The sequence below is a fragment of the Alnus glutinosa genome, chromosome 1 (genome assembly GCF_958979055.1).
Source record: "Alnus glutinosa chromosome 1, dhAlnGlut1.1, whole genome shotgun sequence".
NCBI classification, from domain to species: domain Eukaryota; kingdom Viridiplantae; phylum Streptophyta; class Magnoliopsida; order Fagales; family Betulaceae; genus Alnus; species Alnus glutinosa.
In genome coordinates, this window is record NC_084886.1 from 14692575 (window position 1) to 14719049 (window position 26475).

The 26475-nt window shown below is 36.1% G+C and overlaps 2 protein-coding genes and 1 non-coding gene across 3 annotated transcripts; 1 reads left to right on the forward strand and 2 right to left on the reverse strand.

Annotated features, from left to right (window-relative positions):
• The first annotated feature begins 4499 nt into the window (after positions 1-4499).
• TRNAN-GUU (transfer RNA asparagine (anticodon GUU)) lies at positions 4500-4573 on the forward strand. Its single transcript has one exon. It is a non-coding gene; the product is annotated as a tRNA-Asn (tRNA).
• A 3840-nt stretch (positions 4574-8413) lies between these two features.
• On the reverse strand, positions 8414-11839 carry LOC133874047 (1-aminocyclopropane-1-carboxylate oxidase homolog 3-like). The gene is made up of 3 exons (XM_062311884.1): positions 11139-11839; positions 9854-10175; positions 8414-8837 (listed from the first exon to the last, which is right to left on the reverse strand). The coding sequence occupies exons 1-3, from the start codon at positions 11678-11680 to the stop codon at positions 8586-8588; spliced, it is 1116 nt and encodes a 371-aa protein (XP_062167868.1). The 5' UTR covers positions 11681-11839; the 3' UTR covers positions 8414-8585.
• Positions 11840-16391: 4552 nt separating this feature from the next.
• Positions 16392-19922, reverse strand: LOC133874066 (1-aminocyclopropane-1-carboxylate oxidase homolog 1-like). The gene is made up of 3 exons (XM_062311903.1): positions 19260-19922; positions 18423-18744; positions 16392-16832 (listed from the first exon to the last, which is right to left on the reverse strand). The coding sequence occupies exons 1-3, from the start codon at positions 19799-19801 to the stop codon at positions 16581-16583; spliced, it is 1116 nt and encodes a 371-aa protein (XP_062167887.1). The 5' UTR covers positions 19802-19922; the 3' UTR covers positions 16392-16580.
• Positions 19923-26475: the final 6553 nt, after the last annotated feature.

The window sequence follows — 26475 nt, forward strand, 5'->3', positions numbered from 1 at the left end:
CCCTATGCCACATTTAATAGTTGTAACGGTAACGGCTAAATAATTACTGTAACGATATTTATAATAATTGTATTCAATATAATTTAAACATTTTTTATATTTCACATTATGGTTCATGATAATAACAGTTTTTATATTTATGTTTCTGATTTAATTCCTTTGTGGAAGGAAGAAAATCAGCTAACTAATGAATATGAGGGGTCCCTGGCCTACCTATATAAAGAGCCATGTGTTTCCATCTATTAGCACCTGTAGGCATAGGTCGGAAGATCTTCTCTCTAATTTTATGGTTTTTCAGAATCAATGTTGTTGCAGAAAAGTTTATTCATCTCGTTTAAACAAAGCAATGGCTAGAGGTATTTATAATTATTCTGCTGCTTATTAAAGTTAGCATTTGATTTATATTGTGCTAACAAAAATGTCTTAATACATGTTGGTATATTTGTTCATGTGAATCAGGTTGGACATTTATTCTAGTATTGAAAGGCTTCTGCTATTTATTTTGATCTGTTTTAAGATTTTGAAGTGTCAAATATATTATAATATTTACCTTAATGATTTATGTTTTCTAATATAGGTCAATTTAGGCTTCTTTGTATAGGTCGACTTATTAATTATAAATAGGAACCTCTGTATTGTAAATAAGTCAAGTTAATGAGACACAATGTAGCCATAGGGGCTATACAAAGTAGTAGACGTAGGTGTCTAATACTAGACCACCCGTAATTCTTTTCTCTTTTCTCTCTCTCTTGCTTCTGCTATTGTTCGGTGCAAGCGGTTTACATCATGCGGATCATGAGTGAGGCGGGTTCGATGCTTCGTTCCAATAACTTGGGCTCATTGCTTTTGGTTTATTGGCCCAAGTAGGCCCTTTTAGTGTTTCAAGCCCAATTCAGCCCTCTTTTGGTTTTGGCACATTGTAGGCCCCTTTTTGGATTTTGGCATGTTGTTGTTCCTTTTAGGATTTTGGCCCAAGTAGACCCCTTTTGATTTTGGCTCAAGTTGGCCCAGTTGTGTTTGGCCCAAGTGGGCCCCCGCATTTCGAAGCCACCAATGCTACCACCTGCCGCCAACGGCCAGCCTCTGTCTCCTCTGACAGTGTCCGTCCGCCGTCAGTCTTCACCACTAGCCTTTGTTTATTAGCCACCATCTACAACCCTTTTTGGCTCCCACCGCCATCGTCATCACCAAAAAAAAAAAATCCCGTGTTTCTATTACCAAACTCAAGTTTTGAGAATTTTTCACCTTGAGTTTGAGGAGGATGTTAGAATATATTCTGAATATATTTACCTTACTGATTTATGTTTCATAGTATAGGTCGATTTATGTTTCTTGTATAAGTCGATTTAGGTCTCCTTGTATAATTCAACTTATCAATTATAAATAGGGATCTATGTTTTATAAACAAGTCAAGTTAATGAGACATGATATAGTCCTAGGGACTATTTCAGAGTACTAGTGGATGTAGGTATCTAACCCATTTTTTTTAGAAAAAACAAAGTAAACATTAAGAAAAAAAAAAAAAAAAAGTGAAATTTCTGGTAACCCATGGCCATGGCTGGCAGTGGCTGAGTCCAAGAAATTTTTTATTTTTGAATTTTCACTTTGTTTTTTCTAAAAGACATGAGGTCATTTCGGACATTGTTACAAAAAATGGGTGAAATTAAAAAAAGGGTTGAAATATGACATACTGACATTGTAAATTTTTAAATTTCGAGATTATAACTAAAAAATTGATTATACTTCTTAGAGTAAGTGAAGTTTTGTTTTGTCGTCTATATATATGGTTTAGGCAGCCTTTTGGGTAGGAATGTTTAATTTGCCTCTAGCATGCATGTGAAATGGCGGCGAGTACCAAATTGGAGCTTTTGTGGGGTTGGTCGAGGAAGTGGATGTGGATGAAACTGGCATCGGTTGGGGTGAATTTTTTAGGGTGCTCATAATTTTGGATCTTTCCAAGCCTCTCAGGGGTCGAGTATTAAAACTCCAAAACAAATCTATTTCGGTGGCCTTCCAATATGAGAAAATTCCCAAATTCTGCTTTTAAGTGTGGGGTGATCAGACATGATAAATGTGGTTGTGGGAAAAAGCTTGGGGGTAGGAGACTTCATGGCGGCGAGGAAACAATCAATTTGATCCCTGGTTACGAGTGAGCTCTCCCAACCGTCGATTGGGTCCTAGCGAAAGAAGCACTAGTGTTGCTCCGATGGCCAAAACCCATGGCTTCGACTATCCCACAGCGAATAGAAGTCTAAACACAGATAGTTGCAAATCAGACAGTAGTGGTTTCGACCATCCCCCGGCGAACTGCAGCCCCAAAACAAATAGCAACAAATCAGGCAGGCGAGGTGAAACTGATAACGTGAAGAGTGGCACAATACTTGGGATTTTGTTATGGAGAAATTGTGTAAAGGCTGGAGTGGAGGGCTTATCCTATTATGGAGAAATTCTATTAAATTGGAAATACAAAATTATAGTATCCGGCATATAAAAGCCTTGATTAAATTACGGAGCGACATGCTAGAATGGAACTTTATAGATATATATGGCAACCCGGAGGTCGCAAAGCGAAAGCTAACATGGGCGCTATTAAGGCTTCTCTATCACTCCCAACTTAAACCATGGCTTTGTGTGGGGGATTTCAACGAAATCCTAACACTGGCAGAGAAAAAGGGAGTAGCTACCAGACCACAGAGTCAAATGGAAGCTTTTCAAATAACACTTAAAGATTGGCATCTGAGTGATTTGAGATTTTCTGGTCCCCAGTTCACATGGAACAATGGTCGCAATGGCAGGGATTTCACCACGGAGAGACTTGACAGAGGGGTGGCTAACCAAGAGTGGTGCGAAATACACAAGTTCTTAGAAGTATCGGTGCTTGCCTGTCGGAGTTCTGACCACAACCCACTTTCATACAGCTATAGATCAAAATCTTTAAGATCATGCAACAACATATCACATTGCATATCATGAAATATGTCAAAGAAACTCCAACTAAGGAAACATGTCATGCAAGGAAAGTTTAGTTTAAAACAGAAAGGCAATATTTTCCTTGCTCATCAAGTGATCTAAAATATAGCCACAACCATGATATCATGGTTTGCAATTTATTTTAGTCCATGAAGCCTCAGAAAAAATCACATTTAAACCGTAGCGCTTCAAATGTAGAACCGGGTCGTGTACAAGCCAAGTCGGACACAAACCAGGCTCCACATAGCCCAACACTTTGGTGTGACAATATTGAAATAATCTATTTGGCTTCAAATCCTGCTTTTAACACTCAAACTAAACATATTGAGCTCGACTATCATCTTGTTCAGAAAAGACAACAATTGGATGTTCAGTTTCTCTCTTCGAAGGATTTGATAGATGATGCTCTTACAAAACCATTGTCTCCCACAAGTTTCAATTTCTGTGCAACAAAATCCAAACGTCAAATTGATGCCGTTTCATTTGCAGGGCGTGTAGGATCAGATGATGGTATTCAAAATTCAACGATTATGTTGCACAACAAACCCAACCACAAGATAAGACTCCACTCATAGAAGTTCAAGCCAAGTCAAACTAATCATTTGAAGAGTTGATAACACTCAATCTCATTATGTTTGTTTTGGGATAATTTTCGGTACGATGTGAATTGCACGTTCTTCAATGTTCCTCACACTCTCTAATAATACTGCAAAACAACTAAAATTAAGAGACCCTTCTGGAGATTTCACTCTGATGCCTAAATTAGTTTCTGAGATAAAAATATACTCTATGCATAAAATTATCAGTATGGTGTTTATACGTGGGGTATGAGCCTATTTATAGGGAAAGAGGTAGAGGTCAACCTGAATTAGGTTTCTTACTCCTTCTTAACTTAGGAGTGTAATTGAAGTTTTATTTGGACTCCGATTCCTTAGTAGATGTAGGATCTGGTCCGGATCTTCAGGGTGATCCCGAATCTTCAGGGATCAGATTTAGACTATGAGTCTTATTCCAATTCTACTGAGAATAGGATTGTTACCAAATCTATTGGACCTGAGTTCCTGAGACATATTCATCCTGATTCTTAGTTGAATGAGCTGACTCTCGGTTTCGGGATATCTACATTCCCGAGACTCAATTAGGATATACCTCATGTTGTGTATTTTTGATAATAGCCTTTACGGAGATGACTATTTAGTGTCTATCTCCCGGGATAGGACTACTCAGGAGTCTTGCTGTTTCAGCTTTACAGTCGTCAATTCTCTTTGGGTCGGTACTGACCTGAAGGTCCATGATTCTTTAGATGGGCGGTCCTAATGGAAATTATTCCCAACAATATTGTACTCTATAATTTGAACTTTGTACCTCTTTTTTTTTTTTTTTTTTTCCTTATCAATGAATATATGTCTTTTCTTGTATGTCTCGTATTTATATGAGTAAGCGGGGAGAAAATGTAGCCCATGAGGTGGAGTAAGGTATTGTGTTACATGTACGTTATACTAGTTTATAACGGCCACTAGTCAACAAAAGCTGGAATAGCTCAGTTGGTTAGAGCGTGTGGCTGTTAACCACAAGGTCGGAGGTTCAAGCCCTCCTTCTAGCGTTTGCCTTTTGTGCTTGTGGTCAGAGATCGACCCGCATTCGTTTGACTGGCTGTTTGATCTGGATTGAGCATCTTTTTCTTTATTTTTTTTTGTTCTTTTTCTCTTAACAGGGCAGAATTTCATTAATAAGAGTTAATTTCTTCTTCTAATATACTTTAAGAACAAAAGAATTTTCAGATATTATTGCTTTGAGCTCTCTTCGAGAAAGTCATGTAGAAGTGTTACCCTTGATTTTACATAATCAAATGAGTATTCTACTTGCTCATCACAAAAAAGTATGATCATGCCTATAAGTCCACTATTAGCAGGTCGCCAAAAACTCGAATTTTTTTGGGTCGAGTTTCATAAATAACCATATTTGTTAGTGCAAAAATCCCAAATTATCTACTATAATTTTGAGCCAAGACGTTCATGATAAGCCTTCTCATTGGATTACCATGTCGTTGACATTTTCTTAATTAATGCTATGTTTGTTTCGACGTAAAATGGTTTTCGTCGTAAAATGGTTTCAGATAAGTCATTTTTTATGGAAAATATTTTTCGCCGAAAGCATTTTTCGGTGTTTGGCGTGTACAGAAAATCACAAATATTTTTCATATTTTCATTTAATCATATTAACCTATAAAAATTAATTTTTATTCAAAACATATAAATATTAATATAAAATAATATAAAAATCATCGATGACGAGATTCGGTCACTGACCGACAAGATTTTGACAATTTTTACCTGATTCCAGCTAATATAGCAAGAATTCGAGATAAAGGCCGGAATCCGGACAGTTTCGTCGGAATCTGGGATAGCCGGATTCCGGCGAAAGTGGCCGGATTCCGACGGTTTCGCCTGAATCCTGTACAAATGGCCGGATTCCTGCCATCTGGCCGGATCTGGCCAGAGAGGCCGGATCTGGCCAGATCAGTCCGGCCAGTCGGCTGTTCTGGCCAGATCCGGCCGGAATCCGGCTCTCTGGCCAGATTCGATCAGATGACCGGAATCCGGCCGGTCTGGCCAGATTCCGGCGACATTAACCGGATGTTGTCGGATTCCGATACCGGCAATATTTCGATAGTGGTCGGTTGCTTGAACGTGAAGGTTGACTGTGTCGTTTAAAATAGATCGACCGCGTCTAGCGTCTTCGGAAAATGATTTACGCTTTTAAAAAGCGTAAATCATTTTCCGAAATTTACTAAGCATTTTTGGGCAAACAGAAATCATTTTCCGGTTGACTATTATTTTCGCCCCTACCAAATATCGGAAAATGCCGAAATCATTTTCCAGAAATCATTTTACGCAGAAACAAACGGAGCATAAGATAAGTATATTGTGGGGACTCTTTTTCGGTTGTCGTTTAGGTGGCATATGGACAACTCTTTGGGCCTGACTTCATTTGTGGAGAATCAAACTTGTAACACATGAGTACATGATCATAGTTAGGATAGCTGACGGCTACCGGTGCACCATAGGCATGCACAAAGAACTCAAGCTCAAAATTAATTATACGAGACGAGAAGGCCCACAACATGAACTCAATCAACAATTATAATATGGGAAATGATAGAGAGGGGACATTCATCCGTCCCCTCTCTCCCTTTTATTATTAAAAAAATTCAATTTCAATAGAAAAAAAATTAAAAACAAAAAGAAAGTGTACTTAAGATGTTCAGCTTCAGCAACTTAAGATGTTAACTACTGTTTTAGCAGTAACAGCATGAACCAAGCGAGAAGTTTTTATGGGCAAGAGTCGATGGTCAAAAAGATTTGTTGGTGGGAGTTAGTATTAAGTTTTTATTTTTTACTTAATTTTTCGTTTTCTCTTTTGGAATTGAGGGAGGTGGGGGGCCATAGCCTATACCGGGGCTCCCTAAACCGGTCCCTGAGAAACAGGGATTGTGACAATAAATGACATCATAAGTTATAATATATCAACAGTGCGTAAGATAACAAAGGCAATGCACGCATATAATGGTGGGGAAGAGGAAGAAAAGATTAAAACTGGAAGAGGAAAATGATTTATCAAATACTCAATCTCCTCTAGCTTTTGTTGGATTTTGATGATTTTAACTGTTGTGTTTGACTTAATAATTGTTGGATTTATCAAATACTCAATCTCTTCTAGCTTTTGTAATCTGAATTAATATTACAACTACTTGGGGTTTAAGTCGAATTTTTCATATGAGATTAAAAATCTAGAATTCTTACCATGCAAAAATATTTGGTATGCTAATTTAATTATTTTTTGTAAAATCAGTTAATTTGTAAAAACTTACAAGCTGAAGACATGTATGTCGAATCGTCGATGTTATTATAGAGCAATTAAAAGGTTTAATTATTTCATAGAAACATTATATAAAATTAAGATGGATTTTCATTTGCTTTTATTTCCATCTAAAACAATTACAATTGAAATGGATATAGTACTTATATTTCATAAAAATAAATAAATAAATAAAACTATAATTCATAGAAAAACAATTCATGAAAATGTTGATAATGAGACAACACAATTAGCTTAAGAATCACTGTCATAAAAGAAAAAAGAAAAAAGAAAAAAAAAGCTTAGAAGCACTTACTATTTAAACGCCTCTAACTGATTAGAAGCGCTTACTATTCAAATGCCTCTAACTGATTATAAGTGCTTATTATTTAAACGCCTCTGGGGAGTGATCCTTACACTCACACTACACAACAATGGCACAACACCAAGGCACAATGGAGTGGGGCCCACATGTGTAGTATGAGTGTTTTAATCATTTCTCAAGAAATAGAAGCGTTTGAGGTCAAACGTCTATAACCGAATAGAAGCGTTTAAGGTCTGGCGCCTCTAATTAGTGTTATTTGAACGGTCAACGACGCTAATCCTGTGTCCAACCCTATGTTTAGTTCCATTTACCAAACGACGCTATTCAAGGGCGGCTTCTAAACGAATAGAGGCCGTTTTTTGGCCAGAAATGCCTCTAAACCTTGATTTTTTTTTACTTACGTTGAGTGAGTTCACTTGTGAAGTGTTCTATATTACTAAGATATAAGAAGAGTGAGTGGTTTATATAGCATTGTTGGGCCGAAACTCATAGGCTTAAGCGTTTTGGTTATGTGGTGCCTTAACACGCATTCTAACTATATTATGGACTCACTATAAAGGACTTCCCTAGGTATTAGGGGTGTACATGTTGGAAAATATTATCTGCCCGCATTTATCCCACTATTTGCACATGCGAATGCAGTTAGCAAAAATCACTATCGGCATATTCGGACATCGATTTTAGGGTATGCGGATGCGGTTATCCGCATAATAACCGCATCCACATACTCTTTATATATAATATTTAGTAAATTCACCAAAACGATGTCATTTTAGATTAGATATAGGTTATATTTACATTGTTTTAGTTGATTATGTTTCTTTCTTGTATAACCCTTGGGCAAAAAAATAAAAGTAATGTAAAAATAAATATATTTTCAAAAGATAGAGCTTAAAAAAATAAAAAAAATAAAAAAAGCTCAAAACACTAAAAATTGGCATAAATTATTTTCAAAATTGTTTAAAATATATTCTAATAGAGACCCAAAGAATGCCCAAAAGGCCCATCACCTAACATACGGATAGCAGATAATAACAACAATAACCAAATGTATGTAGTTAGTAGAAACATTGTACGGATACGGATGCGGATATCTAAAAATTAATATCCGCATGTACACCCCTACTTGTTATTTTTTCCCAACAAATTAGTAATTTAAAATTAAAAAAAGAAAAGTTGAATCATTGTTTTAAGTACTATTTTTAATATTTTATATTTGACAAAATAATTCATTACTTTTTCAATAAATTTAAAAACATCTCAATTAAACCTTAATTTATATCCATTCGCCCATATCCATTCGATCTATAGCTACATCATCATATGGTAAATACGTTACAGAAAAGTGCCACATTATCCTAGTTCACAAACCAGATCGAACTTATGTGAATTCAAATCACAAACCATTTATTCATGCTAACACTACCGGAGCTCAAATCCTGAAACGCGGCAGCGCAGAAGTCCCATCAAGGTCTGTCTCATCGAAGGAGGCACAATAGTCTCTCACCGTGGTTTCTCGATACCTTGGAGGATTATCCTCAGACAACAACTCCTTAATGGGTCCGTAAACTTTTGAGGTTTGCCGAAGACCTGTGCAAAAAAAGCTCGCCACAGATACTCTTGGCCCCTCCCGATTTGCCAATACTCTGTGTCCACCACTTTTAAACCTATCATTTGTTATAAGCTGGAAAACACCAAAGGGAAGATATATATTGAAATTAATTAGCTACAGCAAATAAGTATCATTCTTAATTAATTCTTAACATCTTAAAGTTTTAAGACAATTTATGTGTTTAATACGGTATCAGAGTAAAGCATTATGTTTAAATTCTGACTTCACATTAATTGGCAGTTTGTTAGAACAGTCGGTAGCCCTTTTGATGCAAGCCTATTTATGAGCAGGCCAGTTCTACCAAAATGGTCATATCTTGTGATTCCAATATCACTGAAGATCATTTTGGTGGCGTTAGAAATCTTATTCAACGGGATACAAAGTTATATTTCATATTTTCAATTCCAAAGTTTAATAGGTCAAAATTGCTTGGCAATAGAAGTTTAACAATCTGGTTCGAGAAACTCAATAGATTCTCGATCGACCGAGAATGTTGCATCAAGTCTCCATAAAAAACCCAACGCATTTTGATGATGCACGACCAAAAGAGGATGCTTCAATAAGGTATTGGGGTTTCTTCTTTTTTCTTTTTTCTTTTTTCATTTAAAAATTAAGGTTTTTCGAAATAAGAATCGACTCGATTGATTGAGCCTATAGCTCGATCAACCGAGTTGTGGTAGGGTATTTTTGTCTCTTGTTTTTCAAGGCTACAACCCTATTTTCTATTTAAGCTCGATAAAAAACCGCCTGACCATCCAGTATGTTGTTTTATCATTTTTTTTTTTTTTTTTTGTTTATCAATAAGACTACTTTAGAGAGTTTTTTCTTTAATTTCCCTACATTTAATCCTTGATTCTTCTTAATTTGTGGAAGAGTTGTACGCTGTGTAATTGTTCAATATTCTGCGAATTACTGCATGCACTACGCTGCATCCATATATCATCTTCATACTTATAGTTATGCATGTAATAACAAACTATAATATTAATAAATATGAAGTGTAATTATGAAATGAAAGAAAATGTAAGTGCAACAAGTATCTCCACTAATAACACCAGAGAAAATACAAGAATAATGAGAAGACTTGCCTGCAGAAGATCTCCAATGTTAACCACCAGAGCCCCTGCTACGGGGGGGACGTCGATCCACTTGTCCTGGTAAGAAACTTGGAGGCCACCAATATGGTCTTGTAGAAGCACAGTGAAGAAGTCATTGTCAGTATGCGTGCCCGCGCCCATCGTCAACTCTGGCTGCGGACAAGCGGGATAGTAATGGCACAGGACCGCAACACCCTCACCGCAATCAATGTCATTTAGGTGCTCTGCTTTCAGCCCAAGCGCCTCCGACAACAACTCCAGCAATAAAATTCCCAAGTTCATCACTTGCTTCGAGTACTCTTCCATTATATCTCTGCAATTATATATATATATATTAACCGCGCGCATAAGGTGGACATGCGTGAAATGAAGGTCGATCATTCTTCATTCTCAATACTAAATGCAACAATTACAGTGAAAAGCTACCATGCTGATATCCAGAAAAATTATTCCCTGCAGTCGCCATGATCTGAATGGCCCATCTACAGCATTTGTATATCCACCCAATATATATATATATGTGCTGATTTTATATGGAAGTTATAAGATCACCATTGTTATTAGGGATAAATTAAAATATTAATTAACAAAATAATAACTCTTAGCGTTTTCCTGTACAAATTCCATGTCGTGGTCTGCCGTTGAACCGACCGGTCAAAAGATAAAAAGTCACTTAACCAGAATTCAACAGTACTATCTCAAATTCTAATTCGACAATGATGGCTGGAATTAGGATCAGTAATTTTTGACACTATACACAAAACTCAACAGGAATCCAATTGGAAATTAAAATGTTAGAGTTAAGGAGTCTGACCCATTTAATTAAATGGGTCGGTTAAGGTTGACTTATATAGTCTTATACACATGTTTCAACATGATCCAAACCCAATACGCAACATAATGACATGTAATTTTTTACATGACATGCGAACCCGATACAAATTCAATACAAAATTAGATCGAAAGTTATGATTGAAGGATTTGACCCGTTGAATTAAATGGTTCGGTTTATAATTGATATATATAGTCTTATAAACATACATCGACACAACTCGAACCTGACACGCAAACATAAATTACCACCCCTAAGTGAGATATATAATTGATTCCCTCACGCACTCAACCTTAATGTATGAGATGGATGTAATTCAGTTTAGCAACTGAGATTATCATAAAGAAATACAAACTGTAAGGTCGTTTTTAAATTCTAAATGCCTAGATCTTAAAAATTTAATCCTGTGGATTAATTATGATGAATTGAACATGACATATATACCTGCATACAGCTGGCAAGTCTTCTGAGTTAGGGGGATCAGGAGCCATTATACAAAGAAATGTATCCCTCCAACAGGTCGCCGGTGCACTATACAGATCAAAGTTGCTGTTGTACACCAACTTTCTGGTGAGGTCACGCGTATACAACTCTTTCCTCACATCATTATCTTGCTCAAAAAACCTACGCACCCCTTCCTTCATCTCCTCCAGAACACTCACAGGGATCGTATGATTGACAACCTGAAAGAAACCCCATGTTTCTGATGCATCACGAAGTCTTTCGACAACCTCCTTGCGCTTTATTACATCTTGGTCGATGCCGTGAAGGTCTATGACAGGAATACAAGAGTGGGTGTCACCAGAAACTGATGTATTGTCGAAGTCATCCGGTGGTTGATAGAATATACGAGGGATCTCGGTAATCCCAGCATCGACTAGTCCTTTAACACCAAGCTTCGTCTCATCAAAAGCCTTCAACTCACTTGCTCTATCATAGTCCGGCTTGAGTGTGGCCGGAGCTTCATCTCTTCCGGTAGCAACCATTTTTCCTTGTTTTGTGAGGCAACCGTTCAAGTTTAATTCGCTCAAATGGACCTCATTCTATAATCAACATTAGCACGTAATGAGGGACACAAGAAGATAGTTTTCTTTTTTCTCTATAATATTGATGAGAGTGACAAGAAATCTAAAGAAAGAAATTTCACCACTATGCTCCAGGACCAAGTAGTGCGGCTCACCGCCGTAACTCATAAAAGAGCATATATTCTAATTAAAACTAGAACATAAGATTAAGAATAATTTGTAAAATTATAAATACGAGCAGAACTCATCCTTTCATGTGATTGATTTACGCATGCTGTAACATATTTCGTTTTAGTATATACTAGAATATACTTTATTTTCTGTGCATTAATACTAGAATAGACTTTTTTGTATATATATGGGACTAATGAAGTTTTCCCCATTACAGACTCTTATTTTGGGATATACACCGACCTATTAAGGATTAACTACACATCAAACATGATTATGAGATAATCCTATGCAGTACTTAATTGAGGTGTAAAAATACTAATAAACTTTAATGATTGCTCAAAATATTAGGTTTACCTGTATATAATTACGTACTATAAGTCATATATATCCAACCTGTTTTTGTAAATCAAAACCAACAATTAATAGAAGCCTAATTCCAAAAAATATTGCATATTAGCTTCTAAGTAACTTTAATTGGCTTTTTCAAAGCCAATAATGTTTGAGAATTGGGCCGACAGGCCGGGCACACGGCCCACAAAACTCATTTGCAAGAACCACAAAACTGATCCACAAGTACAAAACTAGTCTGAGGCCCGGTTCCATCGTGTAATGCGTAGCAGAGAATCCACGCCAATAACAATGAATTGAACTCCAAGCCGAATAATTGTAGAGGATCCTGATCTAAATAACCATGCTCAATCCTACTATCCTGGATACACTCCTAATTAATTGAGGGATTGTATGGTGCTTAAACCTAGGCCATCGTGAGGAATAACCTATGATTAAGCTAAAACGTGACATGAACATTAAAGACGCTATAAGTTAAATGTAAGTCCCAGCAAAGTAAAAATGACTTTTGGCCCTAAATTCAAAACCCATACATAATGCATTTATATCTCTCTCTCAAAAAATACTGATTTAAACACCGAAACTATCTCTTGCCAGCACTTGTTATTAGGCTAACTCTAGGGCTTGCATTCTTTTTCTTTTTTTTTTTTTTTTTTCCAGGTGTGAATTAATTGATCCAGCACCTAACACTGATCAAAAATGTTCTACAAATGATTTTTATCAGATAATCCATCATTATCAGCTGCCACTTGAATGATGACATGGCATACGTAGGCTTTAGCTTTTTTAAAGCCAATAATGGTGTGTATATATATATATATAAGATAATCCGTCATTATCAGCTGCCACTAGAAAGATCGATGTAGACGCACTCGGGGATCACCACGGGTTAACACTAATGAAGCTGTAGGCTTGTGAGTTGTGACATATATAGCGGCTGGCCTCCACCCTTTGCAGATTTGAGCCTCCAAGCAGTAGTGATCCAAGTGGCGGTGTGGGAGCAATCGGCCATCCCTATCTTCGCACATATATAAGTAGATAAATGAGTCTTAAAGTTCATCAACGTTACGTCAAGGTTAGAAGACAAGAATAATATATAATAATAATATAGGACAATTATTTAGATGCATGCCAATTAAGAGATAAAAAAAGACAATTATTTATATATATGCTCACGAAAAAAAAAGGACAATAATTTTGATGCTTATAGTGACATTTGCATATTTAATTGACTTTACAAGACAAAAATGTCGCTCTCATTTTGTTTAAGTCATCATTACGTTCTCTATAAAGTTTTACCTGCTACCATCTAGTGGACGTACAGTTTAACTTAACATATCCTAAATTCCTAAAATATAATCAAAGACAATTAGACAGTAAGTTTTTGGGATATATATATATATATATATATATATATTATACCATAGTTGTTAATCAGTACGTTATCAATTAGCTCAACATTTTAATCATATTATATATACTTATAAATAAACCCCTTGTAACATAATTATGTTCAAGTCATTCAATCAAATGTCCAATCGATATCTTTTTACCAGTGGATGTAAGCCCCTAAAACTAAACCATCACAAATTTATGTATGCTCTCTCTTGCTTCACTATTTTCTTTATATTTTATTATTATAGTTCTAAAATTACGAAAAGAAATTTGGTCATTAACAACCAAACTTTCAACGACAACTTTTGCTAGTTGTCGTTGTTGAATGCTTATCAACGACAACTTTTGGATCGACGCTAATATTAAAAAAATATTGTCTACTAGCGATGACAAAAAGGTTATCGTTGATATATCGTCGCTAAAAACCTAACAGGAATTCTTTTCACACACAGGCAATAGTGGGAAGCTATTTGCGACGACAAAAGTCGTCGCCAATAGTAGTATATTAGCGTCTTCATTGAAGTTGTATCTAAAATTAAAACTCACATCCGCGACAACATATATGTGGTTGTCGATAGTTATATATCAGAGATTATACAAATGTCTTCGTTGATAGTGTATCTAATTTTTTTTTTTTTTTTTAAAAAAAAAAAAAAAAATTAAAACTCACATCAGTGATGACTCAAAGGTTGTCGTTGATAGTCTCTTTGAACTTAAAATAAATAATAATAATAATAATAAATAAATAAAAACAACGACCATGCCACTAACAGCCAAATATAATACATTATCCTAGCTAGGAAGGTAGATGATTCAAAGTAAAAGTAAAAAAAAAAAAAAAAAAAAAAAAAAAAAAAAAAAAAAACAAAAAAGAGAAACCAAAAGATCCCCTCATAACTGCCCAAACGAATGCCTACCAATTGCGTCTAATCAACAAGAGTGAGGATGCTATCTGCCGATCCAAGTTAGCCTAATGGGACCTGTGGTCTAATCGATTTTTTTTTAAAAGTGAACCCCCTTCCCTTTTCAAAAATTGGCTTTGAAGTTAAAGAGTCAAGCTCCCATCTTGACTTTGAGAGAGGATGCATGTTAGAATATTTCATATTAAAAGTACTGTTTTCTATTTCTTTGTAGGTTTATTATCTTTCTTATTTGGTCTAGGATTTCTTGTTCACTACTCCTAATCTCTATAAATATAGATAATTGTTCTATAATTTATAATATACTTCAATATAGTCAAGATATAGTTCTAATTTTTCATCACTTTTCTCTTTCTACTTCCGCTCTTACTCTTTGATATTATATATTTCAACATTTTAATATCTCCCTTTTGTCCATTCCTCAATATATTTCCAATAATTGAAAACTACACTGACCTTAGCTCAAATAGAAAGAGAATCCGAAAGGCTTGTTAATGGTATTTAGCTTGGTTGAGCAAAAGGGTTTTTTTTTTAGTCATTTATAGAAATTACAATAGTATAATAGATCAACTCACTACAAAAAAATCACATTTTCTTGACCTTTTTTTCTAGATGGTTTTTAGAATTATAGTTTTACAGTCGATTTTATAAAACTGTTTGTAAATTTAGAGACGATTTTATTGAAACCGTCTGTATATTTTAATTTCCAAACGGTTTTATTATAACCGTCCGCAAATTTACAGACGATTTTAATAAAACCTTCTAGTAATTAATATCCCGATAAATTTAGAGACGGTTTCTTAAGAAACTGTCTGTAACATTTTTTCTTTTCTTTTATTTTTTTTTTTTTTTTTTTTTTTTTTCCTGTTTCTTTCTTTTTAAAACAAAATCATTGATCGCTTTTTTAAAACAAAAGCCATCTCTCTGTTAGAGCTCTCTATCTCTCTCGTTCTTCTTCCTCTCTTTGGCCGGAGATTAAAGACGGGGGATGGGATTTGGACGGTCGGCGGGAACGGGATGATGCGAATGGGACGACAGGATCTCGCAACTGTAAAGAGTGGGTTTTCGGCCGGATCCGGCCGAAAGTGTCAAACCTACGTCGGTGTACATACGTGGGTTTGATAGATCTGGCCAAAACCCACGCTCGGCAAGATCTATGGCCAGAATACAGAGAGAGATCTGGCCTAAACACATGGATTTCCAGTTCTCTCTTCCTCTCTCTTTCTCTCCCCCCTCCGACCTCCTCGTCACCAATCTCTTCCAAACTACCGGATGGATCTTTGTTTTTTTTTTTTTTTTGGGTTTGGATTGTGTTTGTTTTGGGTTTGGATTGTGATTAGGGTCATGGCTGCACTGTGGGTACCATTTGACGACATCTATTGCGGCCAGGGCTCTTCTGAGCCTTCCTTATGCGATGGGCTTTCAAGGGTGGGTTGGGGGAGTTGTCTGCCTTGTTCTTGTGAGTTTTGGATCACCACGCACATACAACTTGGTCGTCGACAACTCTAGTAGAACGTAGAAGCTTGATTGCTGGACAAAAAAAAATAACAAATTAAAAAAATAACAAATTCTAGACAGTTTTGGGCAAAACCGTCCAGAAAATTTTGGACGGTTTTGCCCAAACCGTCTAGAATTACGGACTGTTTGGTCCAAATCGTTCGTAACCCAAATTAGCGACCCATTGTGCTGGACGGTTTGAAACCGTCTGGACCGTTTTCCAGACAATTTTTTCCAATTTCTAGACGGTTTAAAACCGTCCAAAATTCCTGATTTTTTTGTAGTGACTTCATTGAAAGTAAAGTCTTTTGATAACATACCAATTAACCATAAGAAGATTGAGAAGTCATCGCTTCAAGACCCATTTATTTAAGGCTACAAAATAACATAGATTTGATTTGGCCTTCAAACAAGGCACATAAACATCACTACTCAAGCTTCATTAGCATATGCACGGCAAATATGTTACAAAAAGTGCCATATTACCACAAACCATTTATTCATCTCTAATTCTCTATTATCGGAGTTTAGAGCCTGAAATGCAGCAGCGCAGAAGTCCCATCAAGGCCTTTTCCTCTGTAGTACTCAACATAGTCTTTCACTGTGGTTTCCCTATACTTTGGAGGATCATCTGCTGATAACAACTCCTTGATGGGTCCATAAAGTTTTTTGGTTGGCTGAACAGCCGTGGAAAAAAAGCTCGCCACAGATACTCTCGGCCCTACCCGGTTTGCTAATACTCTGTGTTCAACGCTTTTAAACCTGTCATTTGTTATAAGCTGGAAAGAGCAAAGGGAAAAACATGTAAATTAGTTGCAGCAAAAAAGGATCATTCTTGATTTTAGAGCATCAAAATTGACAAATACAAAAGAAATTTAGCTGCACCACAAATGAGTTAGAGAAAATTACTCAGAACCCAAAGACCCAAATCTCACTAGTACACAATAGAGATTATTTCTCAAATAATAAAAGAATGCAAACTTGTCTTTTATTGGGAACAAACGGTGACTTTGTTTCTCTCTTGTTCTCTCTCACATTCCTCCACTTTTTTTTCTCTCTTGTTTTGGCTCCTCCAAAACCAAGAAGAAATAGATTGCAGCGCTCTCTGATTTCATTTTTTTTGCATGGCTTCCAAGAAGAGAAGTAAACCTCTTTTTATTGCTCCTAAGATGGGTCAAACTAGCAATACGAAATCAATACTAATTTGGGCTCAAAGCCGGCGAAACAATGGAAGACCACTCCTTTTTGAGTTGGAGTTACGACTAGGCCCTACCATCATGAATTCAAGTCACGTCCAACAAATCTTCTTTAGATGCCTCCGCCAAAGCCCTTAAGGGCAATTACAATTCACAAGTACCACTAAAGTTCATGCATTTCTTGAATTAACTTGAGTATAAGACCTGATTTAGACAAAATACCACACTTCTCTACAGTCTCGTCGGCCACAATGTTTTCTTAGCTAACTATGTCTTCCTGTATACCCATTAACTGAATCAAAAGATCCTTCATCCTCCTCTACCAAAGAGAGAAATTGTTCTTTCCATTGAACTTCTTGACTTCATACTTAGTGCTCGCCATATTTACCGTAATTGCTAATCTGAATACTAAACCTTAGCTCTCAACATACTATTTAGTGAGCCCTCCAAGGTATCAACGTTCCTAATAAATGGTATCATAGCCAATGGTGGTATGTAGTATGGTGGAGTAGCACAAGTACGTACAAAGGTACAAGGTGCGAGTATGGACAACAGTCCTTGGAGTAAGGGTCAAAAGTTTGTGGCATGAACACAAATGAAAGTCCCTAGAGTAGTGGCAAAGGTGTATGGCGCAAGCAAACTCATATAGCGTGCCCACCAGTAATATTCTTAGAGACAATGGATATGATTGACCAAAAAAAAAAAAAAAAACACACAAAAAAATAGAACTTTTGAGGGGGATTGTAGCAATGTGGTGACAAACCTGAGGTTATTTACCCATTATAAGTGGGTTTTGATAGGTTCTAATCAGGTATGGATTGGACCTCTCAGAGTGTCCGTGCATCATCAATGTACATGTAGTGTGTGATAGGAAATAGAAGCTATTTACATGTTCGAAGTCTTTTACTTGGGTGAGCTGAGATCATGATTACACTGCACCAGAACAACCTCTGGCCCATGGCTTCAAATCCCGAGTCCTAATCTCTCAAAATAAGCTCATTTGGAAGCGCCCGTCTATGCCATTTACAGGACCACATGGTATGTATGAAATTAAAATTAAGGTTATTTTATGAATACAAAGTATCATTACTAAAATTAAATGAAATAAGGTGTCACAAGTATGATCCAACAACATTACACCCGAACAAACACAAGAATAATGCGAAGACTTGCCTGTAGAAGATCTCCAATGTTAACCACTAGAGCCCCTGGCACCGGAGGGATGTCGATCCACTTGTCCTGGTAAAAAACTTGGAGGCCACCAATATGGTCTTGTAGAAGAACATTGAGGAAGTCATTGTCCGAATGCTTGCTTGTGCCCAATGTTAACTCTGGCTGTGGGCAAGCAGGATAGTAATGGCACAGAACTGCAAGCCCCTCAGTGCAATCAATCTCATTTAGGTGGTTTGGGTTCAGCTCAAGCGCCTCTGATAATAACTCGAACAATAAAATCCCCAACTTCATCATTTGCTTAGAGTACTGCTCCAATATATCTCTACAGGCATATATATACATATGATATTAATAAGCGCATTGGGTGGTCATTAAGTTTGAATCAAGGATCAGTTGATCCTACATTAAAATGAGATGAGCTAGGTCCATCAGGGATCATTGAGGAATTTCTACAAATAGATTGTATGCGGTGACTCCTGCCCTGAGTGGAGAATGAATTTTAAATTCAATTCATTTCCTTTATATGACTACAGCCAATCACAATCGTATATATTTCGACAACAAGAACCCATCACCATCTCATTCGAAAATGATGGGTGAATTATTTCCCAACTCAATCTAGTCTAGATATGTAGAAATATTTGATGGATGAATAATATGAGTGAGAAAGAGAAGAACGGACGCAGAAAGAGAAAGAGACTGATGATAATTAAATATTCTAACAAATTAATGAGATAATTAGAAATCCATATAATCTTTAAGGTCGTCGTTTTATGAATTTTAAAATGCCTAGACCTTAACAATAATCCTGTGGATTATATATTGCAAATCGCATACCTGCATGCAACTGGCAAGTCTTCAGCCTTTGGGGGATCAGGTGCCATTTGACAAAGAAATGTATCCCTCCAATTAGACGCTGGAGCGCTATACAGATCAAAGTTGCTGTTATACACCACCGGTCTCTTGGGGTCACGCGTATACAACTCTTTCTTCACTTGAGTATCTTGCTCATGAAACCTATGCACACCTTCCTTCATCTCCTCCAAAACACTCACAGGGATCCCATGATTGACCAGCTGAAAGAAACCCCACGTCTCCGACGCATCACGAATGCTTTCAACAATCTTCTTGCGTTTTATTACATCCTTCTCGATGCCTTGGAGATCTATGACAGGAATATTAAACTGGGTGTCACCAGAAGCTGAGACATTGTCAGTGTCATGCGGTGGGTGATAGAATATACGAGGGATCTCAGTAACCCCAGCATCCACTAGTCCTTTAACGCCGAGCTTTGTGTCATCAAAAGCCTTCAACTCACTTGCCCTATTATAGTCTGGCTTGAGCGTTGCCGGAACTTCATCTCTGCCGGTAACGACCATTTTGGTTCTTTGGTGATTAAACCGAGGAAGTTCTGCTCAAATGGGCCTCATTATGTTATATGCTAATACAAAAGAAGATATGTGACCAGAAATGTAAAGAAAGCAACTTGACAAGGATATGCACCAGGCCACTAGAAGCCCTTCCGAAACGCCCCACTTGACGAGGAAAGATTGTCGGCACTCGGCTCCCTATTGACTACTTTATATATATATATAGATCCCTATTGACTACTTTTAGTCCTTCACTATTGTGTAGCAGAGAAAAATGCTATGGTTATCTCCCCGGCTGATGATCGAGTCAACTAATGAATAATGATAATATAAAATAAGAGGTGGGGATAGAAGAATGAATGTGTGCCACAGTTGTGCCCCCCTTCTAGATGGAATGAAATGAGGGTATGCCATGCTAAAATTACTCAATATAATCCAGCACATCCAACCAGTCGAATCATCTTTGCCATTCGCTCTAAAATTCTCAAAACGTGGCATGGCTTTTATATTTATTATTGAATTTGAGATGAATTACTTTTAAATTTTGATTCAATTGTAATTTTAAAAATCTTCTTACATTTAAGAATAAATTGAAAATATGAGTCTTACATTTCATATTATTCTAAAAAGAATTGGGTTTAGCATTTTTGAAAAAATATGCGGTCGTAAAAACGAAGGTAAATGTCATTGTCACCAGCATTTTTACAAATTGCCGTGATTTTTTTTTTTTTTTTTTTTTTATCAAATAGCAGCTATTCTCAGAGAACATCACGAAATTGACTCCTTTATTGCAGCGTTTTCTTAAAATGTCGCTAAATTGGTTAGTTATAGAAATGTTAGAGCATCTACTGTGGTTCTTTTTGGGTCTTTCTATGCTGACTTGGCGTATCATTTTTTTAATTAAAAAAAAAAAAAAAAAAAAAAAAAAAAAAAAAAACTACAGCTTGTAACCGATTCTTTCTCTATTCCTATTTTCTTCTGTTCCAAGTCAGTATTGCACAAAAAGACCCAAAAAAGACCACAGAAAATGCTCTAGCATTTTTCAAAATATCATAACTATAATTGCATTCTATGGGAAATGCCACTTAATTCAAACATGTAGCGACGCCGCTAAATACGCTACTTTATAGTGTATATATATATGTGTGTGTGTGTGTATAATATTAAAATGTGTATATATGAAATGTACTTTGTGTGTATGCCCGTTGGCAACCCCCCTATTTTCAGTGCAAGCAAAAATTTTTTTAAAAAAAAACAACAACAAAAATGAGCTAGTATCAATAAAAGAATCCGTTTGATGTCATTCGAGCGGAATCCCAACAGAAAATATGGCTTGATCAATGAGCGGAACTTTTCCCTCATTGATCATAATTACAACTGATTCTCTTTTCCTTGTTTAAATTATTATTTTCCATGAAAGAATAGGAATTGTCATTTTTAAGTTGAATTTTTTTTCTTTTAAGGACTTAAGTTTCCTAATAAGTTTAGTATATATCCACCGTACCTCTAGAATTATATTGAAATCAATGAAATTTCGGTATCTTTGTGGTTGTGGTTGTATATAATTATTCTCTAGCTCGTAACTGCAGCAGGTTTAGACAATTATTCACTTTTAAATATAAGAAACAGTACTATATTCATATCTTAAAATACACAGTACATGATTCGTGCACGCTAACACGTACAATTTTTATATATACTGTTATCAACATATACCTTTGCCAGATACCAAAGCCAGTACTCTGCAACGTCTTGCCGATATATTGTAGCCCATGTATGTTTGAGCCCACATGTTTTACAATAGTCTCACGTTATCCATAATGGCGTTAGGCTATATATGGCAACTGAATTCTTGGCTCTAATGAAAAATGGCACGTGGGACTCGGTCCGTTCTAGACCACAAATAAATTTGGTGGGTTATAAATGGATTTTTCGTATTAAATGCAAGCCCGATAGGTCCATTGATCGTTATAAAGCCTGCTTAGTGACAAAAGATTTTCATCAGCAATTGGGGCTTGATTATGGTGAGACCTATAGCTAGCCTTGTGGTTAAACCCACTACTATATGGGTCGTCCTCTCTATTGCTGTCATGCAAAATTGGCCCCATTAGCCAATTCAAAGTTCAAAGTGCTTCTTAACATGTGATTTGCATGAAAATGTTTATATGGTTTGGCCACTTCAGTTTTATTTTTCATCCATCTCTACAACATCATTTATGCCATTTTCGCAAGGCACTTTATGGCCTCAAGCAAGCTCAACGCGCTTGGTTTTCAAAGCTCAGTTCCAAGTGTCTTGAGTTGGGCTTCATCAATTCCAGTTCTGACTAATGTAGCGAAAGTGATAGACGTAAAAAAGAAATCGTATTCTCCATACACAAAATCAACACACACATTAATAAAGAAAACTAATAATATTATTGATGGCAAAAACTCTACTTATTCCAATACAATTTATCCAAAGTTATAATAAAACCCTAAAGCTACAAAATGTAATAAAATTCTCCCGAGAATGGAAATAAAACAATATAAGAAGAATATAATAATTATAAAAATACTTGATAGTAAAGAAAACCTAAAGATGGCAAATTCAAATAAACAATTAAATCCTAATCTAAAATAGAAATCAATAAAATTGATTCTCTTTGTCAACCAAATATGGTTGAAAATCTTGATAGATTCTTTCCTTCTGTATTTTCATTGTCTGAACCAAATAGAAATTTTATTGAACGACAATTTCCCATTTCCCAATATGTTCTTTGTTATTTTTCTTAATTCGGAAAACACCGAAAACATGGGTAAATGTTGTCCTATATCACTGACACATCACTCTTCACTTACATATCAAGCCCATCTATGACGACCCCCCACCCCCCCCCCCCTCCCCACCTTTTTTCTTTTATATATACAAACATAAAAAAGTCCTCACAGTGGCACGATGATGTGTCGTAAAGCCAACATATGGTACATACCCCATAATATATACCTGGTAAATCAGAGTATAACACATATCTAACTATGCAGCGGAAAACATAAACCTGAATAGCGGAAATCCCAACTTATACATCTATCATAAATAAATACAACAGAGAGTCATTTAACATCTATCTGTTTAAGTCTTATCAACACAATAATTACATAACAATAATGGCTCGACAATACAAGTGTCACAAGTGACACGAGCCATAATTCCAAACCTTTAAAACAGTGGACACATGTGATTTGACAATTACAACCATCGCGGCGAGCTTCAGTCATAATAGCCCAAGTACACTTCTACAACACCATCAACTCCGACCGGAGTACCTATAGCTAAAGGAACATTCTCTATACGGTTGTGGGGGTTTACCACATCCGTATAGGTGAAAGGTTGAGTTCACCGTCTCAGTACATAATACCGAGACCTTAGTGATATTAAATTGAATTTTCGCAAAGAACTTACTTTTCCTTTATAGTCTTGCAAGCACTATAACAGCTGCCAATTTCATAAACTTTTGTTTGAAAAACTCTCAATAGCTGATATAGCAAAGACCGACTAATAGAAAACATTTAAAGCATATTGTGTAGCTGCGAACATATATAAAAGTTCCAGTCATCCCACCTTGAAAGCTTCTACATATCGACCCATCTACAATATATTACTTTGTGGTTTGTTTGCTTAGGTTTACACACACGCGAGGTCATTCGCATGCACATAACCCTTAGGCTTAAAGAATGGCATTTAGTGTACTGTACCGAAACACAAGCATCCTATGCCTAAGAAATACCAACACACTGTACATTGCAGCTCGAGGCATATCTATACAAAGCACTAGTATCCTTAAGTTAATAAAATACCTGCCTCCCTATACATTGAGGCTTAATGCATTTTGGAAATACTAAAACAAGACATTTAGCTTAGCTATACAAGGACATTTACATCCCCAGCTATAGGTAACACTACGCTTGAATACATTGAGACTCATTGCCTTTGAAAGTCAGTGTGATCATGCGAGCACTAGAGTGAGACTCCAATATGCAAGGATGTCTTTGCTGAAGAACAAATAACAACTGCCTACTATACCAAGACATAACATTCCAATCTTTGAACAATGTGAACATCTAGGCACATCCAAACTCAATGCTTCTTAGATCATACAACTAATACGTCTAACATAAAAATTACAATACATATCATGAAAATAGCACATACAAATACAACACAATACAAGTATGCATATGCAAGTCTCCAGAGCCCCTAGCTTAAGTAACCAAGTCCCAGACTCAAATAACCATGTCCCAGACACAAATAGATGTGTCCCAAACACAAATAGTCGAGTCCCAGACTCAATTAACCGTATCCTAGACACAAATACTCGAGTCGCAGACTCAATTAGCTGTGTCCCAGACACAAATAGCCGAGTCCCAGACTCAAGTATTCGAGTCCCCAAGATTGTATAACCATGCATCAATGCAATATGCTCCCAAAACTGTTTATGATAACACTCCCAAAATCCACAAACATGTTACAACACCAATTTCTCAAGCGCCAAATACATTATTTAAAATTCTCAACCGCAGCACACAGTCACACAATTCATTCCATACTCCACATACAATATACAATTTTTCAAAATTTCATTGATAAGTTCAACATACTCAAAAGTACTCAAATCTAAAACAGATGTATTTAATATACAGTTGGTTCAAATTTATAAAACAACATGTGTATTTTGCAATTCATTAATATATGAAAATAATAATTTCTCAGTTGCCACATTGGACTCTTGACTCGAATATTTTCCAAGTGTTCTAGTTACTTGAACCCTACATTGGAGAATACGTTGAAGTCTCCAATCATGACACTACTTTATCTATTTACTTTTATTGTACATGAATAAATGAATGTGCATTACTTATTTAATGACTAACCATATCAGTAGTTTAGACTATAGAACCCTAATCTTATTTAACATATTCCTTTAGTAACTCCTATTAGCTTAGAGTACAATCTTATATCGTAATATTTACACTTTACCCTTTTACTTCATTATTTGTTTAACTTTCCCATTTATTACAAAGAATAAAATCTATTTATCTCATTCGGTTCTTACAAACATAATAAAAGCACGACTTTATCTCCTAACAGTATTTGCCATTTACACCAAGAGGGCCTAACTTTATTAACTTCAAACTCTTCTCAACCAACCAATACTTAAACAACATTCAACTATTTAGCACTATCATTTGGCTATAGCTTAAAATCACATCCAAGGGACACTATACCGAATCAGCCCACATTTCACCGAAGAAACACTCCAAGACTTAACCTATAAACCACAAACAAAGCCCCCCAAAATTCCATTATCAACCTCTAACAACAATACAAGAATTAATAATAATTTAATCCCCCCATGATTTTGTAAACGACAACTAACAATTCATCTAGATTAGGCCATTTACACAATGGTAACAATTACAACTTACAATCTTCCTTAATAAACTAATGAGCATTCGGTCATTATAATATTTTCAATCTCTTAACATAAATGTCACTTCTTATACAAAAATCAACGAACTTAAACTCAACCTCCACAAAACTAAATCTAAGGAACCCATAATTACATTGCAAGCTTAAGGTACCAAAAACATAAGCATCCTTAATTAATTGTTCACTCAAAACCCAAGGGAACCACAATCCTATAAAACTCATTCCAAATTGTTACAAGACACGTCTCAAACAAAACCTCAATTCAATAACTCAATTCAAAACTCAAGCAATATCATTAAATCTGCCAACAACAAAATCCAGCATTTCAACCAACCAAAGCCATGCAAAACACCCATCAAACCCCCAATTCACAGCCATAAACACCATAAAGAAAATCACTCCATGCCATCCCAGCATCCTCCATAATCCGAAACCATTAAAACTCTCAATATCAACAACCCCAAATCTGTTGTAAAAATCATCCAATTGGCCAACACCCAAAATTTCCAACAATACCACACCCAAGCCCAATTCAGCTACACCAATCCCAAATTAATAAATCTACAACAATCAGAAAATAAAACCATTCAATGTACCCATAAAATCAAACCCATAAATTCAATTAATTAGCCAATTACAACCGAAAGAGAACACCCAAAATCCAATCAAATTCAACTTCTTTAATCCTAATCGGCCAACCACATTCTAGAACCACAAACCATTCAGCCAACACCCCAAAAATACCATAAAACCCTAGTATCTCATCTAGATCAAACCCCAAAAGAAAGACCCATTCGGTCAACATTTGGAACCCAACAACAATTGTAATGTCTCGAATGTTATTTATCATTTTAAAAATAAAATTTAATGGATAAATGACTAAAATTAATTTGACGGCTGGAAAATACAATAGGACACCTAGAGAATATTTTATGGTTCAAAGAAATAAGTTATTTAAGAGGAAAATATGAGAAAATGAATTGGAAATGGAATAAATGAGAAAATAATGCAAAAATGTATACATATACATGGCACATCCGGACGCTATATTGTGGGCGTCCGGATGGCCCTTCTTGGGCGCACGTCTGCAAGTGGACACGTATCCGAACGGGAGCTAATGCCTGTCCAAACGGTACTTATTCTGTGTGAGGTGGATGCCTCCTTTTTCGCGCGTCCGGACAGCTTGTGGGGGTCCGTTTTAAAGTGGGCAAAACAC

Bases quoted from the DNA above. Each gene is read 5' to 3' on its own strand.
- LOC133874047 (XM_062311884.1), bottom strand. From the start codon at position 11,680: ATGGTTGCTACCGGAAGAGATGAAGCTCCGGCCACACTCAAGCCGGAC. The intron at 10,176-11,138 runs GTATATATGTCA...ATATAATTGCAG, and splicing joins GACTTGCCAGCTGTATGCAG to AGATATAATGGAAGAGTACT. The intron at 8,838-9,853 runs GCAAGTCTTCTC...GGTGTTTTCCAG, and splicing joins ACATTGGAGATCTTCTGCAG to CTTATAACAAATGATAGGTT.
- LOC133874066 (XM_062311903.1), bottom strand. From the start codon at position 19,801: ATGGTCGTTACCGGCAGAGATGAAGTTCCGGCAACGCTCAAGCCAGAC. The intron at 18,745-19,259 runs GTATGCGATTTG...ATATGCCTGTAG, and splicing joins GACTTGCCAGTTGCATGCAG to AGATATATTGGAGCAGTACT. The intron at 16,833-18,422 runs GCAAGTCTTCGC...TGCTCTTTCCAG, and splicing joins ACATTGGAGATCTTCTACAG to CTTATAACAAATGACAGGTT.